At 39.9% G+C, this 21,741-nt stretch overlaps 1 protein-coding gene across 28 annotated transcripts in view; it reads left to right on the top strand.

The window, feature by feature from the left end:
* The window catches only part of TCF4 (transcription factor 4), a 360,920-nt gene extending 339,495 nt beyond the window's left edge, over positions 1–21,425 (top strand). For 21 of the 28 annotated variants that reach the window (XM_073790764.1, XM_019937094.3, XM_019937089.3 and 18 more), the window contains 5 exons: positions 10,472–10,607; positions 12,321–12,483; positions 15,713–15,942; positions 16,436–16,576; positions 16,765–21,425. In XM_073790764.1, the coding sequence (XP_073646865.1) occupies positions 10,472–10,607; positions 12,321–12,483; positions 15,713–15,942; positions 16,436–16,572 (666 nt within the window). In that variant the 3' untranslated portion in view covers positions 16,573–16,576; positions 16,765–21,425. The remainder of the gene's footprint in view (positions 1–10,471; positions 10,608–12,320; positions 12,484–15,712; positions 15,943–16,435; positions 16,577–16,764) is intronic. The other 7 variants (XM_073790754.1, XM_033837792.2, XM_033837783.2 and 4 more) reach the window with 1 other exon arrangement.
* The last annotated feature ends 316 nt before the right edge of the window (positions 21,426–21,741 follow it).

The raw sequence follows: 21,741 nt of genomic DNA, 5'->3' as shown, positions 1-21,741 counted from the left end.
CTGGGGCCCGGCTGGCCCTGTCATCTTCTGCAGGGTACTTCCTATTAGAGGAAAAAGTATTGAAGTTGGCTCCTTTATTTAGGACGCAAACAGATAAACTAATCGCATTAGTGATGCTATTAGAAATTGAGCATCTTTGAACATGGCCAGCCCTTGAGTGAATAATTTGCTCCCTCTGAAATGGCTGTCTCCCTCCCAAGGCTTCAAATACAAAGGTCCAAGGCTTTAACTTCCTTTAGGTATTATAAGTGCTTGAATTTCCTCTTTAAATACACCCACAGTAAAAGAACTATGATTTCAAATAAGTAGTCCCAGAACTGAGTACGTCCTCCAAGTTCATGGAGGCAATCTCGGGGAAAGGCAGAAAAGGAACCCAAATTGGCAGAACCAGGACAAGGCAGTTTTGAAAAAGGCCAAGTACAAAACATGTGGAATCACTAAAGTCCAGTGCATGTCAGATATCCACCAGCCTGAAGATGAAAGGAAACGACCTCCTCCCCTGGGAGCTGGGGGTTATTAGCAGCTGTTTATCCAGTCGGGAATAGAGATTAACATTGTAATTTTTTTTTTTAAAGAACTAGAAGAAAATTTGTTTGAGAAGTTGGCTCTTCATATCAAGTCACTGTGCATTGCCAAAAAAAACTTCCTTTCTCAGAACTCATGTACTAGGGTTGAGCAATGTTATGATTCTCTGAGAAACTCGGGATTACCAAAAAGCCCATCTCCATAAAATAGAACAGAAAAAGACAGAGACGTGAATGGACGGCTGCCACTGACACGTTCCCTTGAACTGTGCACCGTAAAACTAGCTGTTTGGTCTGGTACCTGTCCTCCGGCCTGCCTCTACATGGGGGGTGTTCTCCCCGTCCCACACCCCAACTTCATCTTTGCCGCTCTGAGGCCTATGCAAATGGGTTTTGCACATGCCTACTGCTTGTAAATGCCTTTTCATGACATACTGGGGAAGCTGCTTAGTACTCTGTGGAGCTTTATTCTCAAAAAAAAAAAAAAACCCACAAAGAGTTGGATATTGGTATTTTCCCCTGATTTAATGCTACTCTTAATGTCATTTTCTTTTATTAAATCCTTTCTTTTGCTTTTGATCTTATTTATAGCAGAGCCACTGGTCATATGGAAACTATTATTGTATAGCTGGGAGATGAAAGACTTCATTGCAGTTAAATAAGAGTGAATCATTTAGGCCAATAATACACACACACAGTGAGGTACCATTTGTATCCAAAATGCCCTATGTTGTTCACTTTGTAACAAAGCCATTGAGGTTTATAAAGGGCTTTACAAAAGTCTGCTTTTTGTCCAAAATGTGTTGTCTGACGGTATGAAAACGCGTTGATGTGCAGTCGTTAGCTGCTGCTTCATATATATATATATATGTATAATCTAAATATTGACACTTCTTGTTGTAAAAATAGGAACTTTTATTTAAAGTTGAGATGTTAATTAATGCCAAATATCAGTTTTTAAAAATATATATATATTTAGATAATCTATATCAAAATTCTACCCATCATTCAAACCCTATCTAAAATGCCACCTTCTTGAAGTAGTCTCTGGTTTCTCCATCTGATACGATTTCACCCATCCTTTAAAACCCTACATGACCTTATACTCCTTTATGACATTCATCTTATTTTGCCCTATATAGTAATTATATTAATTCGTCTTTAAGATGTAAGAGGTTGTAAAGGAATACACACATCTATCTTTTATTATTTTTTCCTGCAGTGGCTTGCATATAATAGGCATTCCTAAGGCATTCGTTGAATAAATGAAATGTTTATTTTTTGATAGAAACATGCTAAACCTGTATTCGACAGTACCGAAAGCTTTTAGATTTCAGTTAGTCTCACGAGATATATGCCAATGGTGTCATCATTTCCAGTTTAGGAAGTAACTAATTGCACCTTGTGATATTACAGCCCTGTACAAGGAGCCAGTGCTTGCCCTTGGGATAATTACATTTCAAGACAAGTATAGGCTTGGGACTTCCCTGGTGGTCCAGTGGTTAAGACTCCGCGCTTCCACTGCAGGGGGCACGGGTTTGATCCATGGTCAGGGAACTAAGATCCTGCATGCCACGTGGCACGGCCAAAAAAAAAAGACAAGTATAGGCTTTGTGAATAGCAGCAAAACAAAATCATTGATGCGTATGCCCTGCCCCGTTAGACAGTGGCCTGGAGCGTGTTTTAAGGGTGGTGTCCATAATGAACCATCAGGGGAGAGCCCTGTCCAGATCCAGCAAGATGATGAGTGTTCTGGAGACCCAGACAGTCTAGGAGGAATGAGAGTATGGGGGTCTGTGGGACTAATGAAAGAGAAGTGTTCAGGGGTCATGGGGAGGAAACCAGCCCTGGGGGACAGAAGAGGAAGGGCTTAGCTCAAGCCTTAGGGATGTGGGAGTGAAGGCAGCAGATGAGGAGCCACAAGTAGGTAACTGAATATTGAGATGAAGGAATTTAAGAATAGGAGGGTACAAGCATGGTCCTCTGGTGTCCAGGTGAAGGACCCAGAAGCATAAGGTATTGATCTTAGACTTAATCCGTAGAACAATGAAAAGCCATGCTGGAAACTTGATATCCAAGAGACCAAGTGATACGCAGAGGATATAGCATTTACAAGCTGAGTATTTTGGAAGTGATGGGAAAGAAATGTTTTATTAGTTCAGGCAAGCTTCTTCACACTTCCATTGCCTTTCCGAATATGTGAAAATCAGCGGATGTTAATTGGATAATAAAAAAAGCATTTAAAAAATAAAGGCCTGATTGTTTCCCCATTATAGGTCATTAGAGAGTACTGAGTAGAGTTCCCTGTGCTATACAGTAGGTTCTTATTAGTTGTCTATTTTATATATAGTAGTGTGTATATATCAACCCCAATCTCCCAATTTATCCACCCCCCCTTTCCCCCTCGGTAACCATGTTTGTTTTCCACATCTGTGACTCTACAAAAGAGTGGATATATGTATATGTATAACTGATTCACTTTGCTGTACAGCAAAGAAACTAACACAACATTGTAAATCAACTATACCCCAATAAAAATTAATTAAAAAAATTTAAAACTAAGGCCAGCTAGGTAAGGATGAATCCCTAGTGACGGACTTCCTGGGCTGGCTACAGAGCACTTTGTGTGCCAGTCGGCCTCACACCGGTGTGTTTACACCGGGGGGACCCGAAATTCCAAGTACACATCAAGTGTCCAGTTGTCTTTTCCTTCACACTAGACAAAAGAAGCTGCTTACAAGTAATTGCAAAAGTGCACCATAATCTCTGTGCTACATGGGCTTGGTTCACTAGGCATGGATTAACTTTAGTTCCCTCCAGCCTACTTACTAACTTGCTACCCCGGGGAAGGAAGGGATGGAATGGACTGCTAACCACCCACCGAGGTCCCCGCTTGGTGGGCTGCATCCAGTTCTGGTTTCCTGTGTAGGAAAATGATGTAGAGAATTGGGGGTGGAGGGTGGGTATGCAGAGGAGAGAAATGAAACAGTTTCACTAGATGGAACTTATGAGTTAAGAAAAAAAAATATAAAAAGATGAACTGAAATCAGGTAACAGCCGTTTGCATCTCTCAAACTAGATCGCAGAATCATTCATCTTTAACCATTTTGGTGGACATCAGGGGAGTTTCAGCCTAGCTGATCCCATGACACTGCCAAGGTCAGGGTCATTTAGATTGTGTTTAAATCCTCTCGAAAGTAATTTTATCATCTGGGGAATAAGCATTAAATACATTTCCAAGAATTGCCCAGTAAGGAATTACCTTACTTCAGGCAAAGCCTAAGTGAAGCTGTGAAATTTCTGGGGGAAAAAAACAGGTGTTTTTAAGAAAATGAGGAGGCCTTCTCCCAATAAACATTTTAAGAATCGAAATCCAAACTAAAGAATTCAATCCAGATCTGACTTTAGTGAAAAGTCCTTTTAATGGTTTAATCACATGAATTTTTTTAAATGGTCTGATAATTTTTTTAAAACTGAGGAGTATGGAAATTATATTCGTGGTTGAAGGGTGTCCCAGATGTCAGGGCTTTTTCTCACGAAAGCGTTGGTTATCAGAGCCTAGTCTCATTTTCTACAGAATTTGGTGCCTCCAATATTGTTCCTCACAGTGTCTACACTGCTATTTCATGAACTTCCGAGTCCCCATCTGTGAGCTATTAAAGAAAGTTTGCAGGACCACTTCCCACTTCTTTAAAAGATGCACCTTTTGGACTCAATGGTATTTTTTGCACATTTGAGAAAATGTTTGCTTTCCTCTAATATGACACAGACAGATCTGGCAAGATAATTGAAACTGAAATCTAGCACTCTATGACTGTCATGTATAATTGATATTTCATGGGGAGATTACAGTTCAGACACCAAAACTGTTTTCTCTGTCAATGGGTGTCCAATTACAATAAAAAGAACCAGCCCATCAGCTTTTTTTTTTTTTTTATGATTATGGCAAAACAAGAGAAAGAAGAGAGAAAAGTAAAAGTTACCAGGACTTTTTTCTTTGCCCCATTTTCTTGTTGTTATTTTTCTTCTTTCTAAAAAACACCTCTGTCAAAAGGAAGATTTTGAACCTTGTGCCATTAATTACAAACTTTCGTTTTGAGCTAAATGTTTCTAACAGCATTTCTGGTTTTGTGTCATTTTCGCAGGTCTAGAAATTGATGACAAGTTTCCTAAAGTTTCCATCCTACACTCTTTTAGAAGGATTATGGTAGAGGAGAAAGAACTGAGGTCTGAAAGCCTGTTTTGAAGCAGTTATCTCTGGAGATAACGTTAACCAGGATTGAATAACTGCCAAATGAAATTTAATACATTTTCCCATCCATGAAATAGGCCTCTTAAATACAACAGAATAATTACTTTCACAATACTCCCTGGAAACAAAGAGAGCAGAAACATTGAATGCCTTTTTTGTTTGTGGTGTTTGTTTTTAGCTTGAGGACCAGGATAAGGACATTTACCAGGATGCTCTCTTCCTATCGGCACATAACAACATCCTTGCCAGCAGCCACCTAATTTGAAACTGCATATCTTTTTTTTTTTTTTTTTTTGTGGTACAGGGGCCTCTCACCGTTGTGGCCTCTCTCGTTGCGGAGCACAGGCTCCGGACGCGCAGGCTCAGCGGCCATGGCTCACGGGCCCAGCCGCTCCGCGGCACGTGGGATCCTCCCGGACCGGGGCACGAACCCGTGTCCCCTGCATCGGCAGGTGGACTCTCAACCACTGCGCCACCAGGGAAGCCCTGCATATCTTTTAAATCTGTTTATGTTGGAGGAGTCGTGGCAAATATTGAATTTTGTAATTTAGTTAGACATCTTGGGCTTGGCCTGAGTTGGTGGACCATGATGTTTTTCCCCCTATGATAAGGAAAACTAAAATGATTTTTATATCTGCATCTATGTATGCGTACACACACACACACACACACACACACACACACACACACATAAACACACTGTTTTAAAATGAAAACTCCAGGAAGTAACCCCATTTGTCCCTAAACTCTGCTCCCCTCCCCTATGTGTGTGTGCTTGTGTGTATATATATATACATGCATACATATATATATATATATATATATATATATAAAATATATGCCCAATCAAGTTGTTCAATGTTGTTATAAGTTTTCTGAGTTCAAAATCTGTTTTAGTCCTCTAACCAGATGTTCTCTAAGTCACTTAACCATTTCAGCCTTTGCTTTCTTCTTTGTAAAATGAGAAGTTTGTCCTAACTGGTATCCAGGTCTCCCCAGACCCTTCCCTTAAAGTCTATATACTGTGATTGAAAAGTGTTCTTAATATATCAATTCTTTCCTCAGAAAGTAAGATTATTTAAAATGATATGGTGCTTATGTGATTCAAAAGAGGTAGTACACTTCTAAAAGTATTTAGCAATTCCCAGTGATAAAGTCACACTGGAGAATTTAAATAGCTGTGTCAGAATTTGAATATTCCTTGTCCTAAGATACAATGAAACTTAGATATCTGCACATAAGAGCCATGATTTATGGGGGCCCGAGGAAGGGGCAGCCATGTTTGGACCACATGATCTTGCCTCCCCCTCTTCTTTTATAGCTCATTGGACCAGGGGCGAGGACACCTGATCCCAGGCTAGCCCATTCAGTGGGTGGCCTGTGTCTGCTTCAAAATGATGAGCTGGACCATCTGGTGATCTTGGCATTCTGAACTCAGAAATTCTAAGACAGAGAGTTAGGAGCAGATTCAGAACCTGAAAGGATGTACTGGGAACTCCTGTGAAGTGTCCAGGCCATAGTTCTGAGTGGGCAGAAGCCAGAGAGAGACAGAGGTACCAACAGAAGAAGGAGAGAGGCTGGAACAGCTCCAGAGACACAAGGGGTGGCCTTAGGTCCCGAGAGTTCTCCAGGCCCAAAACGTAGATCACAGAAATCTTCCTGTTAAATCTCCTTTTACCTGAGCCAGCTGGAATGAGTCTCTGGTCTTTCCTATTGAAACCAGCACACTAAATTGATCGCTCCACGAGAATCCCACCAAGAATCGCTTATAAGCTCCATGAGGGCAGGGGCCACTTCTAAATTATTCAGCACCCTGTCCCCAGTACCTGTCAGAGTGACAAGCATGGGCTAGATTAGGAAATATTTGTTGAATTAATAAGTGTACTCTTGGATCAGTCAACTGATAATTATTGAATAATTTTTAGATTTTAGTTCTTCTACTTTTAGCATAGATATATCTAAAACCATATTGTATGTGGCTATAAGATGACTGTATTCTTAAAGACTGCAAAAAAAGTTTACAATCAATATTGATAAAGCTAAGCTTTCATAGGCTGCCTTTTAACTTTATTGCTTATCTAGATGAAAAGGTTTATGAAAATAGGGCTTTAATGAAGTTTGGATTTTCTGGGTGCCATCCTTAGAATTGATTTGTAGGTTAAAGGAATCTGCTTTTTTTCTGGTTACACTATTATTATATTTGTAAGTGGACAAATCCTGACCCTCATATATACAGAAGGCAGTATTGGTTTCTCCGTCTATTTCTGAGTTATTCTGTTGATGGGTTTGTGCTGGCCATTCACTGTGGTGTTTTTCCTTGTCTCTTATGTGACCAGAAATAATGTTTCTGAGGGAGAAGTAAATAGGGTTAGGAAATGCTGTCTGTGGTCAAGGAAACACGTAAAGCAAAGCTAATTCTTCAGATCGGGATACTATTCCACAGCCACAGGCAATGGAATTGATCCTGGAGAATCAAGCTAATTAGATGGGTCCATGGATGTGGACCTATCATTAGTCATTCATTTGACCTGGAATATACATAGTTTACAAGGGAGACCTTCGAATGTCAAGGATAATATTGTTTCCAACTTCCTTTATGGAAAATGATGTATTATTTGAGATGATCTATAGAAAATAAAGTTAGCTAACATGCGTGACTAAAAGTCGAAAACCTAGTTGGAACAACTATCAAACATGCTTATAGATCATTTAACATTTTACTGTCATTCTGCAGGAGAAAGATTTAAAATCAAATGGATATAAACAAAATAGAGACAGAGTGCAAAGGGATTGTAAGTGAAAGTAGCTTGAGTTCTAAGGTTTCTTGAACTATGTAGACTCTTATTTTTATGTAGTATGCAAGTATTTTCAACTGGAACACCTAACAATATCAATAATTATTCTGTACCTTTGTGTACTAGCTGTCATGCATACTACTACTCCTTGCAATAAACCTGGAACTTACTCTCTTTAACTGCCAATGTTATTTTCTCTGTTTTGGATTTGAGCAACTTACCCATGATTATACTTATACAGCAAACAAAGACCAGTTACCGTTATAATCTACATATTAATTCTCATTACTGTATAATTTTCACTCAGTTGCACTGCCTTTCACTTACAGTTGAAGGAAAGGAAATAGAAAGGTTATTGGTTGTAGGTTCTTCTATCCTCTTTTAAAAGCTAAACGTGTCTAGAAGGGAAAAAAAAAGAAATTTCAAGATTAATAACTGAATATATTTTAATTCAAAAGCAAAATATTAACCTTGAATTGCATCGTAGCTGCCCACAAAGAAGGCTTGAGGGTTTTAATAGGATGACTCTAAAATAGGAGGAGAGTACAAGAATCTCTGCTGTGCTCAAATCCGTGGTTACCTTCAGTGATTCCAACTTAGAATCATCCTTTGTGGAAAGAAATGAAATCCATTGGGAATGCCAGTAACTGAATCAACACTTGGGTAATTATTTAGGTTAACATTGATGGACAGTCTTAAAGAGCTACCATTTGATCAGGGGCTGTAAAAGTCATGCTTGCAAGTGGACATCTCAGATTGAAAGGATAATCACTGACTGAATCAGTCTTCTAAACGCACAGATACAAAAATGGAAAACAGCTACCACTCTTTGGTCTGGAAGGAAAATAAAAACAATACACGAAGAGTGAGAAATGGTTGAAGGGAATTGGGTGGGCATGCTCTACCTATAAAAGATTAGGCTTCAGTTACTGATGAAAAATGGGAGTGGCGTGGCAATGGTGTTAAATATGTGAGAAGGGCTGACACTTATTCCATGGAACTCCAGAAGTTGAATCTCGGACCATTGGGTGGAATGTACAAGGAGGCCAACTTGTGGTGAAAATGGAGTGAGCTGCTTTGGGAGATAATCAGGGTCTTAATATATTTGAAGCATCCACATAGACACTAAATGACCACCATTCAGATTGTTCTGGGAAGGCACACGGGCACCCAAGTAGCAGAAAACACTGGACTCCCCAGATCTCTCGGCTACAACATTCATTTATACGTCCTGCTGCTCCTGAGTCCTTAAATCCTTTGCTATTTTTGCTGTATTTTGTTTTAACTTTTTTAAAAATTTATTTTATTGAAGTGTAGCTGCTTTACAATGTTGTATCAATTTCTGCTCTATAGCAAAGTGATTCAGTTATACATTCTTTTTCATATTCTTTTCCATTATGGTTAATCACAGGATATTGAATGTAGTTCCCTGTGCTATACGGTAGGACCTTATTTTTTATCCATTCTATATATAATGGTTTTATTTTTGCTGTATTTTGAATCTGGGCAGTTAGTAGGATTTGTATGATCCTCCTCTCTCTCCCTGAATTATTTTCTTCTGTATTGTTTTGGAGGATATAAAGGTGACACTTTATGCTAGGCTGCCTTTACATAGCACATGCTTCATTTGATTCTGTGAATTTTATTGTTGCTAGTTCAGATTCTTATTATTGTTGCACTTTGTGGAAATACTCTTTTAAAACACTGGGTAGCAAAAGAGTGATGATTCTGCTTCGTGGTTTCAGATTTTGGATTGGGAAAAAATTACACTTTTTGCTTCATAGCCGTATAAATTCATGGATAAGTATTTTTAGTGTTAGACCCACTGTCCTGTGTCAACGTTCACCTAACAATAGGCTAAGAAAATAACTATTTGGAAATGCCATTGAAAACGCTACTCATGTTCCTATTGGTCTGCAAATGCTTACTGGTCTTACTTGAAGGTGTACACGATAAAGTCAGTGATTGCTGTCTCAATGCCACAAGGTCAACATCTCTGGACCCCAGAGTAGGTAGTAGTAGTTAATAAAAAGCTCAGCAGTATTTTTTTCAGACCAAGTCATCATGCTGTACTCTATAATTTTATTCTTGGAAGCATAGAGAGTGTTTACAATATGGTGTCTTTCTAGGATCAGAATAGGGAAAAAAAATATGGAAAAATGTCCAAACATCTTTGCATGGCAATGATGGCATTACTGGTGTGTTTAATAAAACCTTTATTGGTACATTTTCCGGTATGGTGGCATTGGCAGAAACGGTCCCCCTTTGGATTTGGAACTCAGCAGCTGAGGAAATACAGTAAACATTAATTTGGAATGGGCTGCCAGTTTTGGAAAGCCAGGTGACATTTTATTATACTTGTACCGAGCAGGGGCTATGTCCCATACTGCTGTAGCTTCCGCTGTCAGTGGCTTAGCTGGCATTATGGAAAAAAAAAAATGGCAGGCCTGAGAATCTTATCCCCTGAAATGAAAGTTGAATGCCAAATTGAAATTCCTGTAGGATTTCCGATAGCAATGGGGGAATTGAGGAGACCACAATTAAGCATATGGGCATTAAGATAATTGTCAGATCTGTTGGCGGACATGATAGAAGACAGATGGGTACGAATCAGTGCACTCCACTGCAGCACCCTGGGAGACAATTTGACGTTTTACCTGCCTGAGCTACTCTGCCATATTTGTCACTGGATGTACAGCACAGCATCTTACTGAGTGTTAAAGTGTTTTTTGCTGGGTACTCTAGGTGCATGCGTGGTCCTTTAGCGCCCTCTAGTGAAATGCATTTGGGAGTATTGTTTTTCAAAGGTTAGTCTCCCTTCATTGGGTCCTTGCTGCCCTGGAAGTAGCCATCACACCTCTGATTCCCACTAAACTCTACGGTTCCTCTTGCCCTTTCAGGTTGGGGCCCATCGTGAAGATGGCGTGGCCCTGAGGGGCAGCCATTCTCTTGTCCCAAACCAGGTACCAGTTCCACAGCTTCCTGTCCAGTCTGCAACGTCCCCTGATTTGAACCCACCCCAGGACCCCTACAGAGGTAGGTCCGCCTCCGCGGGCGCTTCTGATCTCACTGAAACAATAGATCCCGTGTGGATCCCGTGCTTACTCATTCATCCCTCAGGAAGCACTGGCAGATCACCAAGAATCCATTTTGATACAAAGATGGTAAGTAAATGGGAAAGGATTTCAAACGTCGCTGGCTAATTGTGTTTCTTCAGTAACTGTTTTGCTCCAGCATCCTCGGAAATCCTGCTCCTGTTTCAGCAGGGAATGAGACCACAGCCTGATGAGAGGAAATGTGATTTTAGCTATTTCCACATTGTGCTCATTCAGATCCTTTAATGTGGTTAGTTGTAGCCTGACAGTGATGTTTCCAAATGAAGAGGAAGGAAGGAAATGGTTTCTGTTGCTTGCGATGGAAGGAAATGTAGGTACATTACAAACATGGAACTGGGATGATTTTCGCTCTTGAGTCATCAAGCCCCGTCCTTATTGCCTCGTACCACTGACTCCTTTCGGCTTCCCAGGACCCCAGGTAGCTGTGCCGCAGGGGCAAGACCTGGGTCCCAGGGTCCTTGTGCGACTGGCTGGCCAGGTGACCCGAAAATGCTTACATAACATCTCCTCATTCCCCTCACGTTGAGAATAAAAGTGATAACAGTGGCACAAGAATGAATAATATGTATAAGCATTTGCCCACCTGTTAAGCATTGTAAGAATCTTGGGCGTGAATTATACACGTGGGTGTGCCGCCATTTTTAATTGAATAGTAATACTTTGATGGCCCTTTCTTTTTTGTTTTTGTTTTGCGGTACGCGGGCCTCTCACTGCTGTGGCCTCTCCCGTGGCGGAGCACAGGCTCCGGACACGCAGGCTCAGCGGCCATGGCTCACGGGCCCAGCCGCTCCGCGGCATGTGAGATCCTCCCGGACCGGGGCACGAACCCGCGTCCCCTGCATCGGCAGGCGGACTCTCAACCGCTGCGCCACCAGGGAAGCCCCTGGGGTCCTGCATTTCTAATGGGCTCCCAGGGGATAAGGATGCTCCCGGTCCACTGACGAGAGTTTGAGTGATAAAGTTCTAGACTCTACAAATAGAAGGAAACACTAAATAGACGCACTTCTAGCTTAGAAATAAATGATTACATTAGGGTCACGTTTTAAAATACACTGTGACCTTGGAAAGTTGAGCAGTAATAGAGCTAGAAATGTCTTCATTGAGCAGTAACTGCTTTCCATAGGTACCATTTTTAAATGCTGATTACTCCTTGAGGGTAAGAGAAGCCTAATTTCAGAATATCATTAGGGTATCTATTGAAGTCTTGACTGTACATATTTAGCATATACTCCCTGGGAATTATATTTTAAGGACATTTTTCTGTTAAATCATTGCATATGGAAGAAACTCAATATAATAGCTGATATTTACTTGGGTTCTTAATCAGAACATTGAGGTGTGTGATTTTCATGATTATGATTTTCATTGCAATTAAGTTGATGTTTTGTAGACAGTGAAATTACCGTCTACTCCAAAAGATTGCAAAATAGAATTTAACCTCAGAGCCAATGCAGGGAAAACTTGTTTCTGCAGGTGCATTTTTGAAACTTCACCAAAGACCATGGAAAAAAGGGACAGATCACACAGCTCGGTGGTCTGAACTGTATAGCTGGCAGCTCTCCAGTCTGGGGTGCGCATGTCTGTGCCTCGAGGCTTTGGTGGCCGTGTCACCTGGTCTCTTTTTTTTCTGCAGGCATGCCACCAGGATTGCAGGGCCAGAGTGTCTCCTCCGGCAGCTCTGAGATCAAATCCGACGACGAGGGCGATGAAAACCTGCAAGACACGAAATCTTCCGAGGACAAGAAATTAGATGACGACAAGAAGGATATCAAATCCATTACTAGGTCAAGATCTAGGTAACAGTATATAATACTGTCGCTTCATTTAATTCCTTTATTGGACTTTGATGAAGTGAACAGAACAGGAAGAAACTATTCAGTTTTTTCCTGGCAGGTAAATCTGCAGCTGAAAAGAAAGTGAAAGGCTTTGCTCTAGAGGTACGAAAGTATCGTTTGAGATACCTGTACTCTAGGAAAGCCAAAAATATCTTTGCATTTATGAATTTGGACCCACTGCTAATAATGACACACGGCAAAAACAATTTGTAACTGATTCAAATGCAAGCAGTCGATTTGTAAAACTATACTTATTCTACAAATTTGGTCGTAAATGTTCTTTGGAAAATATTTCTAAAAAGAGAGCTTAGCTCTATTGAAAGCTCAATCGATGTATGCGCAACGGTAACTTTTTTCTTACCTCAAAAGTGAGAAAGTACTGATTTCCCAGCTTTATTCTAAACATGTTGGTATGTATAAGAGCAATACCTAAATTGCTCATTTTTTTTTTCTCTCGGCAGAAAAATTGCAACTGCAGGGAAATAGCTTCTGGTTGGTTTTCTTAAGTCCCCGATATCTTTAAACTAGAATCTATCTCCTTGAACTTTAATCTGATAATCCAGATGGGTTTTTTGGTTTTTGTTTTTTGTTTTTTTTGAGTATCGTGACACCCATGTTCTTTACCTCAGTTCCCTTGGATGGCTTTTATTTGCAAACTAAATGAATTGTACTAAGAGGATACCTCCCTTTTCAAGGCTATCGTTCTCAAGGTTATACCTGGCATCCTTTAGGAATTAAGGACATGCCGCCTTTTCATATTGCCTTTATAGTTATTGAGATAAATCTTATTACAAGTTCTACCACAGTTTCAGAAATTCTGGAAGCTTCTACCTTACCCCTTTTCACCGTTGCTACAGAGTTTCCTGACTTGGCCACATTGGTAAGACATCCCAAGAAGGGCCTTTCACATCCTTACCAGCTTCTCTGTTAGATCAGTCAGCTCTTGGTAATTTAACTAGCGGTCATAACGCATGCATATCAATGGATTCTTTGACGTTTCAGTACAACATTTTAACTCGCTGTTAAGAACCTTCTTTTAAAAGGTCACTGTTTTGACATTTACTTAGGCCCCCAAAACCGTGTTGTAAGGCGAGACTTTCCAAATCTAGGCAGTTTTGTTCGCATAACCAATTTATTTATAAGAGGTTAACCAATTCTCATTCATTATTGGCCTGAATACCCTTGGAAAACAAATTCCCATTTTCAGGCCCACTTTGGAAAAGGTGTCGCATATGTTTGATGCGTAAAAACATTACCCAGATTTTTAACTTCAGGATGGGATGAGCAGAAACTCAACTCTGTTCTCTTTTCACTTATTACGTCCTATTTGTGTGTCAGAATGTGGGTGTGAATTAATAGTAATCTTGATTTCCTTGGCATCAGCAGAGGTCACGGGTGGGAGAGAGCGGGACCAGCAAGGAAATGAGGAGGAAAATCAGATGGCGGAGAAAGAGAGCACTTTCCGATGGGTTCAGTTTAGTTGCGCGTTCACCAGCACGCATTCGAGGCAGACAGTCCCATCTGGAAGGGAGTTTAACCTACAGGAAAGACGAGCCAAGTCTTACAGCATCTTTCTTTGGTGTCTGCCTCCTTTATAAGTGTTCTTGGCTTACTTACGTCATCTTTATGAGCAGCATGTGCTGCAACCCAGGAATCCGCTCCATTTCTGATTGATTGGGGCTTCTCCATCATAGTGGATCCTTAGTGCGGTTTGGAAGTTACCCAGACATTCTCCACAGTGGAAGACTCGGGGCTATCCATTTTAAGCCAATACTCGCTAAGCGTGCGTTGAATTGAATAGATAACTTCCCACGTGTTCCTCCAGCTCTGGAAGGTTGTGATTAACATCTTTATTCTGTGAGCCTTTCAGATTCATGGAACTTTAGAGTAGAGGCTCACCTTGATGGTCTTTGGGGTCAGTGCTCAGATCTCTAGGTTAACGTCCTTATGGATGGCCACCCCGATATTGTTTCTTGCAGTGAAGACTCTCTTGGTTTTGAGTGAAGTTTACTTCATTTTTTATATCTCTCATACTCAAAAAAGGTTCTTGCTCATATTAATTCATTGTTAATTCAGCAATTAATTTAGTTCCGCTCAGGGTTCTTTGCTCTGTTCTGTTCTGCCTTCCTGAGACATTTTCCACACCTCTCTCTTTTACGTGATTGCCCAGGAATTATTGAAGCCTTGACGCCATGAGATCTTCCTGATATGACGTGCTTTCCAGGTGGCTCATCCTCCTATTTGCCCCCCATTCAAAAGTTTCTAATTTGTCTGCATGACACCCAGAAACAGAAGTTATCTTCCCTTTCCAGACTCCTGGCTCCAACCATGCCTTTGATATGAATCATGTGATATCTCTGTTCTCATAATCAGGGATGAGCTTTTGGGCTTCATTTTTGACTCACAATGAGATCATGGGTATTGATAACCAGTAAGTGTTTGGGTTGGGTTGGGTTGGGTTGGGTTTGCCTAGAACTCATGTCAACTCAGCTTTCCCCAACTTGTCTGGGGAATCATAAACATCCATAAAGTTGGGCCATGGAGATGATGTTTCTCTAACCTTTCTATTTAAAACATGGAAAAAGCGAGACTCAGATACATTAAGTGGACTGACCAAGCCTCCCAAGCTGGTTAATAGACAGCAGGTCCCCGTGTGTACTCCCATTGCTCTGTTGTCTTGAATGTAGGACCTTCTTAATCCTGTTTGAGCTGCATCGTCTTAATTTTGACTTATCCACATCATTTTTCAATCCCTGGTTCTCCTTGGGTTTCGGATGTCACAGTATGAAAGTTTTTTTTAAGAAAGAACAGCTTCAGTCTAAAACACTTTCTGAATCGTGGTCCTGAAGTGTGTAGCTCGTGCTGAAGTTGACAGCGCTCTGCCGTGCGTAACCTTAGGGATGGAAGCTATGTTTTCCTTTTTGCTCCCCTCCATCCATATGGTGCCCCAACTTGAACCTCTCCTGTTGGGTTTGGGTTTCATGTCCAGGAGACATCAAACGTCTGGCGTAGCGACTGTCACAGCCACCTAAAGCAACGCCAAGCCCAGGTGGATGGAAAATTCTGCCAAGGACAAGATCCTGAGATGCAAGAGTTCCCTGAAAACTCAGAAAGAAAACAAAAGGAATTTAGAAACTGTCTTTTTCCCCACCCCATTGGAAAATGTCACGTTTTCCCTTTTGTCCCGCAGCAATAACGATGACGAAGACCTGACGCCGGAGCAAAAGGCAGAGCGGGAGAAGGAGAGGAGGATGGCTAACAACGCCCGGGAGCGCCTGCGGGTCCGTGACATCAACGAGGCGTTCAAGGAGCTGGGCCGCATGGTGCAGCTGCACCTCAAGAGTGACAAGCCCCAGACCAAGCTTCTGATCCTCCACCAGGCCGTGGCCGTCATCCTCAGCCTGGAGCAGCAAGTCCGAGGTCAGTGCCGGCCAGCTGGCCTCCACGCAGAGGTCACGGCCGCACGCCGCTGGAGAGAGCAGAGATGCTCTGGCGGCCTTGAGCAGGGGCAGAGAGTAGACTCTTAGGCATCCTTCAGAATCATTGCTTCAATCTCATCTAAATCTATGAGGCAGCTCCCCTTTCTCCTGTAACTGAATCCTGGGATTGTTCTTGTAACTGATGCTGCCTTAGGACGTTTCCATAGGTCCTCTCGGTAACCGGAGCTGGGGACGTTTGCTTTACCAACTTTCTCAGACTGTAAAGTGGCTGCAGGGTTTCACCAGGGAGTTCGACCTTTACTAGCCACTGAGCGAATGAATGACAGTCGTGTGCATTTTCCTAGCTGGTCCTCTTGTTCTGGAAGGTAGAAACTGAGAGGAAGGATCAACAGCCCCACAGAAACGTTGCATGACTGCCCTGGACCAGAAGCCGTGGGTGTGACCTAAATGCTCTGTGCTTTCCTCTTCCACAGAAAGGAATCTGAATCCGAAAGCTGCATGTCTGAAAAGAAGGGAAGAGGAGAAGGTGTCCTCGGAGCCGCCCCCGCTCTCCTTGGCAGGCCCTCACCCCGGCATGGGAGACGCGTCCAATCACATGGGACAGATGTAAAAGGGCAAGTTTGTTTTCAGCCATTTCTGAAAGCTCTCCTTTGTTACTCTTACCAAGGCATCAGCCGTGAAAGCCATATTTGACCCAAATTTTTTTTCCCCCTTGGGAAGAAAAAAACAAGTTTAAAAATAAAAGCTTTCCTTTTTTCTGTTATAAACGTATTAATTCATCTTTCTCTCTCTTCTTACTCAGGTCCAAGTTGCCACATTGCTTCATTAATACAAGAGACCACTTCCTTAACAGCTGTATTATCTTAAACCCACATAAACACTTGTCCTTAACCCCTTTTTTTGTAATATAAGACAAGTCTGAGTAGTTATGAATCGCAGACGCAAGAGGTTTCAGCATTCCCAATGATCAAAAAACCGAAAAACAAAACAAAAAAAAAAAAAAAGAAAGAAAACAAGTGCAACTTGGGGGATGACTCTCTTTAACATATCATTCAGAATGTTCAAAGCAGTATGTGCAGGCTGAGACGCAGCCCAGAGACTGAATGGCAATCTTTCCACACTGTGGAACAATGCATTTGTGCCTAAACTTCTTTTGGAAAAAAAAAATATATAATTAATTTGTAAGTCTGAAAAAAAAATATTTAATTTAAAAAAATTGTAAACTTGCAATAATGAAAAAGTGTACTTCTGAAGAAAACTACATGACCATTTTTGTTGGTATTCAAGTCAGCTAGTGTTTATAATTACCGGATATCGAATAAGGGAAGCTCGGCTGCCCTCGTAACAAAACCAGCAAACATCCTGATGACAGCGAAGTGATGACATTAGCCATTCCTTAGGGTAGGAGGAACAGATGGATCTTATAGACCTATGACAAATATATATATAAATATATATATAAATATATATTAAAAATTTAGTGACTATGGTAAGCTTTTGTTCATTTGTTTCAGACTTTTTTCTCCTGTAAAAAAATAGTACTGATTAACTTTTTTAAAAGAAAGATTTTACTGTAAATATGGATTTTTTTTTTTTTTTTTTTTTTTGGTGTTATTTCTGTCCCTTTCCCCGGTTTGTTCTCATAACCTGTAGTGCCAACTCTGCTTCCGGAGGGGTAGTGCAGGATGAAATGCTGACCCTGATGTTGCTTTTCATTCATAAATAAGTAGAAAGTTGTTTCTTCAGTCTTTTGGGAACACAGGACTTAAAAGTCACATCATGTGTAGATATTAACAAGCAGCATTACCAAGACATGGCAAAAAGAGTTTGTCTGAATTGTAATGTTGCGTTTGTGACCCTCTTCTGGGATTTTCAGAGGTACAAGGTTAGAATGCTACAATGTTACCACTGTGCCTTCCAATGTTTATATCATCGGAAACATAACATAATCAAAGTGGCTGTGATTTAACAAAATGATTAAAGCGTTACCTACATGTGTAGCCAGAAGTAGTGTGCAGTGAGGTGTTTCTGAATACATGGTCAGATTTTTGGAAAAAAACAAAAACAAAAAAAACAAGTGAAGTTCAATGACCATCCAATGAGAAAATTGCAAGTAGTGTGACAGAGCTGATTGATTTTGTTGCTTTCTTGATTTTTTTTTCAAAATGGGTTTACTAAGATGCAGATGACTTAACTGTCTCCTCCTTCGTCTGAAAAAAAAAAAATGCCAATATTCAATCATCATGCAGCGTTATAACAAGCCTTATAAGTCCTAAAGCATTAAGTTGCACTTTCTTGAGGAGGGGTAGTGCAGTATTTCTCTGGCCAGTATGAATGAAGTTTATACTTAACGTATTTGATAGAAACATAGATCAAGCTATGGCACAGCAACTCATCAGATAGCTAGCTTTGACGTCTGGGCACAATTGAACCAACTTCCATCGTGAATCTTTCTAATGATTGACTTTGGTGTATAGTGCAGTAAAGAAATAGTGCTCCTAGTTAAGTATTTGTCAGCATCCTTTTGTCTCTAACTCATTTCTGTTTTTACAGCCACACAATCTTGGCATGTATTAAGAAAAAAAAATCCCTTGTTCAAGTAGTTTTTCCACCTATCAGCACTGAGTAAATGCCATAAACCCATCGAAATGGTCTAAATGTTCCATCTGTTCTCCTGTTTTGCCAGTTATATAGTAATGAAATACATTTGTAAATTTTATGCAACAAATGGCAAACGTATCATTATTTTGAAATTGTGTATGTAAAAGTTATATTTTTACATGTAGACTCTTGTTATTATGTGTTTTAATACATTGTATCGGTTTTTGTTCCTTTTTTTTTTTTTAAACGGTGTGGTTTAAAAACCGTCTCATTGAAATGAAATAGTGAGCTACAAGAATCTGAATTTTATGTTCATTTCTGAAAATGTAAGAACAAATAAGATAGTTACCACGTGGTCATCTTTTACAAACCCATAAACATTTTGATTAGCTGTGTGTGTGTTGAAAACTGTAAATATGTTCAGTAGTGATAAAACTAAAATACTTCGTTTGATTTGTTGATAAGTTCCTAAAATGTGGAGGTGGATTAAAACCTTAGAATAGCAGAAATCAGACTTCATGAAAAGTTATTTTGAGGCTACCCTGTGAAAATGAATGAACAAAGGGGCTCAAAGAAGGGCATGGAAGACAATATTGTATACTCTCCCCTCCTCCTGAATAATGGAAACTGTGTGTACTTGTACCCTCAGTATGTTGAAGATTTCCTTTTAGTGGTACATTCTGCACTCATTTTGTATACTCTATCAAGGCGGGTATCCCTAGGAACAATATTATATAAGAAGCAGGTATCCTCTGATCACATTCAGGATAAGTGTATAGAAGAAAATATGGTGTTTACTCTTTAGGGAACTGGAAACACTCCCTGCATTGATGTACATTTTAAGATTGGCACTTTTGATACACGTTATCATCAAGGTGCTTTCATAGAGCTGATTTAAAGTTTTTCAAATCTGTAAACAAAGCAAAAAACAATTAAATCGTAGTTCTTGGATTATTTTTTAAATTGGTGCTTTATATTTTGTTCTCAGTCAAACAGAGTAAAAGCTGCAATTTATTGTTCACCAGCTTTGATGCATTCATTAATCAGTCATGTAATACCTCTATTGTGGAATTCCCTTTGGAAATAAGCGAAAAACTTTCTAACGGCCACCAAAAGCTGCTCACTACTTTTTGCTTGGTGGAGAAACATCTGCACCTATCCATGTGCATTGGGTTGTATCCCCATTAAAAAGGAAAAAAAAAAAAGATGAAAGGGAATGTGGCCTTTGTAGTGTGTTTTTTTTTTTCTTGTTCTTTTGTAATTATCAAACCCAGGTAAGATATTGGTATCCTGCGCTGTATTTTCTCATGCAATTTAGCAGAAGACAGTTAGGATTAAAGTACTCTACAGAAATTTCCTAAGGGTCCATACTACACTATGTATATGATGATACTTAGGCTGGGGATCTGTTTAAGAGACTTGGACTTTAAAAGCAGCTTGGAACAGTTGATCCACCTCCACATTCAAGTAATTTATGAATATGCAGACTAGGGATCTGTTCATCTAGACATTTTTCCCATTTGTCTTCTGTGTAGCTGCAAGGAACACTAATGTTTATACAACTGTCAGTCCACCCAGTAACGCAACTGGTTCTGATTCAGTCTTCCGATTCCTTTTTGTTTTTCGCTTTTTCCTATTTCTTGATTTTTTTTTTTTTATTTGTGATCTTTATTTTGATGAGGGAATGGGGCGGGGGGGGTGGAGGGAGGGTGTTGAACCAAGACTTGGGGGTTAAGAGGATTTTCGTCTTGGATCCAACAGGCAGAATATGATCTGTGTCCAAAAGTGAACTTGAGTCAGGAATGAAACGATTTCAGCATAAACAAGCACAAAAATTTAGTCTGCTGGCTGACTGGAAACAAAAAAAAAAAAGTCAAGATGGAATATGAGGAATTCCAACACAATGGGGCACCAAGGCCTTTAGGCCTCTCTTTTTATTTTGCTTTGGTTCTGTTTGTTTTTCTTTAGAGACATGCTCTCTCTCATGGGACTTGAAGTGGACTCATCTTTGTGCAGTGCTGGTTTTACCATACTCATTTCAAGTATTATAGACATATGTAATGGTGAAAATATATGAACTGTGGCCTTTTTCATTCTTGTTACTTGTGATGCAATTAAGTGAAGATAAGAAAAAAAAAAGCAGAGATTTACCATGTATCAGTGCCTGGCTTTTTGTTATAAAGCTTTGTTTGTCTAGTGCTCTTTTTGCTATAAAATAGACTGTAGTACACCCTAGTAGGAAAAAAACTAAATTTAAAAATAAAAAATATATTTGGCTTATTTTTCGCAGGAGCAATCCTTTTATACCATGAATATTACAAAAAAAAATTGTCAGATTCTGAATATTTCTTCTTTGTAGATTTTTGGAATCATTATGAGTAAAAGTTTGTTACTTTATTTTACTATTTAAAAGATGTTATTTTGCCATGTGTTACTGAGATGAAACTGTATGGTAGCTTTTTTGTTTGTTTTGTTTTTTTTTTGTTTTGTTTTTGTTTTTTTTTTTTTTTAGTTGTAGGTCGCAGCGGGGAAATTTTTTGCGACTGTACACATAGCTGCAGCATTAAAAACTAAAAAAAAAAATTGTTAAAAAAAGAAAAAAAGGGAAAACATTGAAAAAAAAGAAAAAAAAGATAAACAGTTACACCTTGTTTTCAATGTGTGGCTGAGTGCCTCGATTTTTTCATGTTTTTGGTGTATTTCTGATTTGTAGAAGTGTCTAAACAGGTTGTGTGCTGGAGTTCCTTCAAGACAAAAATAAACCCAGCTTGGTCTAGGCCATTACCTGTTTCCCATCTGTAGTTATTCGATGAAGTCATGTACATGACCGTTCTGTAGCAATAAATGTGCCATTTTTATAAACTGTTTCTGACACTTGTTTCATTTCATTTTGCATTGTCCATATAGCTCTGCTTCTCTGCTGTAAGTAAAACCGCCTCTAGATTTCATTTTGCAAGTGTTGGAGATATTGACAGCTTAACAAACAAAACATACCAACACAAAAAAACCCACAAAAACAAATTGAAAAAGCAAAGCACATGACTGACCAAGGAAGAGATGCCCTTAATGAAAATGGAACGAGATGCATGCAAAACAAAAAGAAAACTGTCTAGAGGATTAATTAATTGAAGGAATCTAATTAATGTAACACGGAAGCTATGCGTTTGAAGAGCTTTGA

This window comes from Tursiops truncatus, chromosome 13, assembly GCF_011762595.2.
Source record: "Tursiops truncatus isolate mTurTru1 chromosome 13, mTurTru1.mat.Y, whole genome shotgun sequence".
NCBI lineage: Eukaryota > Metazoa > Chordata > Mammalia > Artiodactyla > Delphinidae > Tursiops > Tursiops truncatus.
This window is presented reverse-complemented; position numbering and strand designations above follow the sequence as displayed.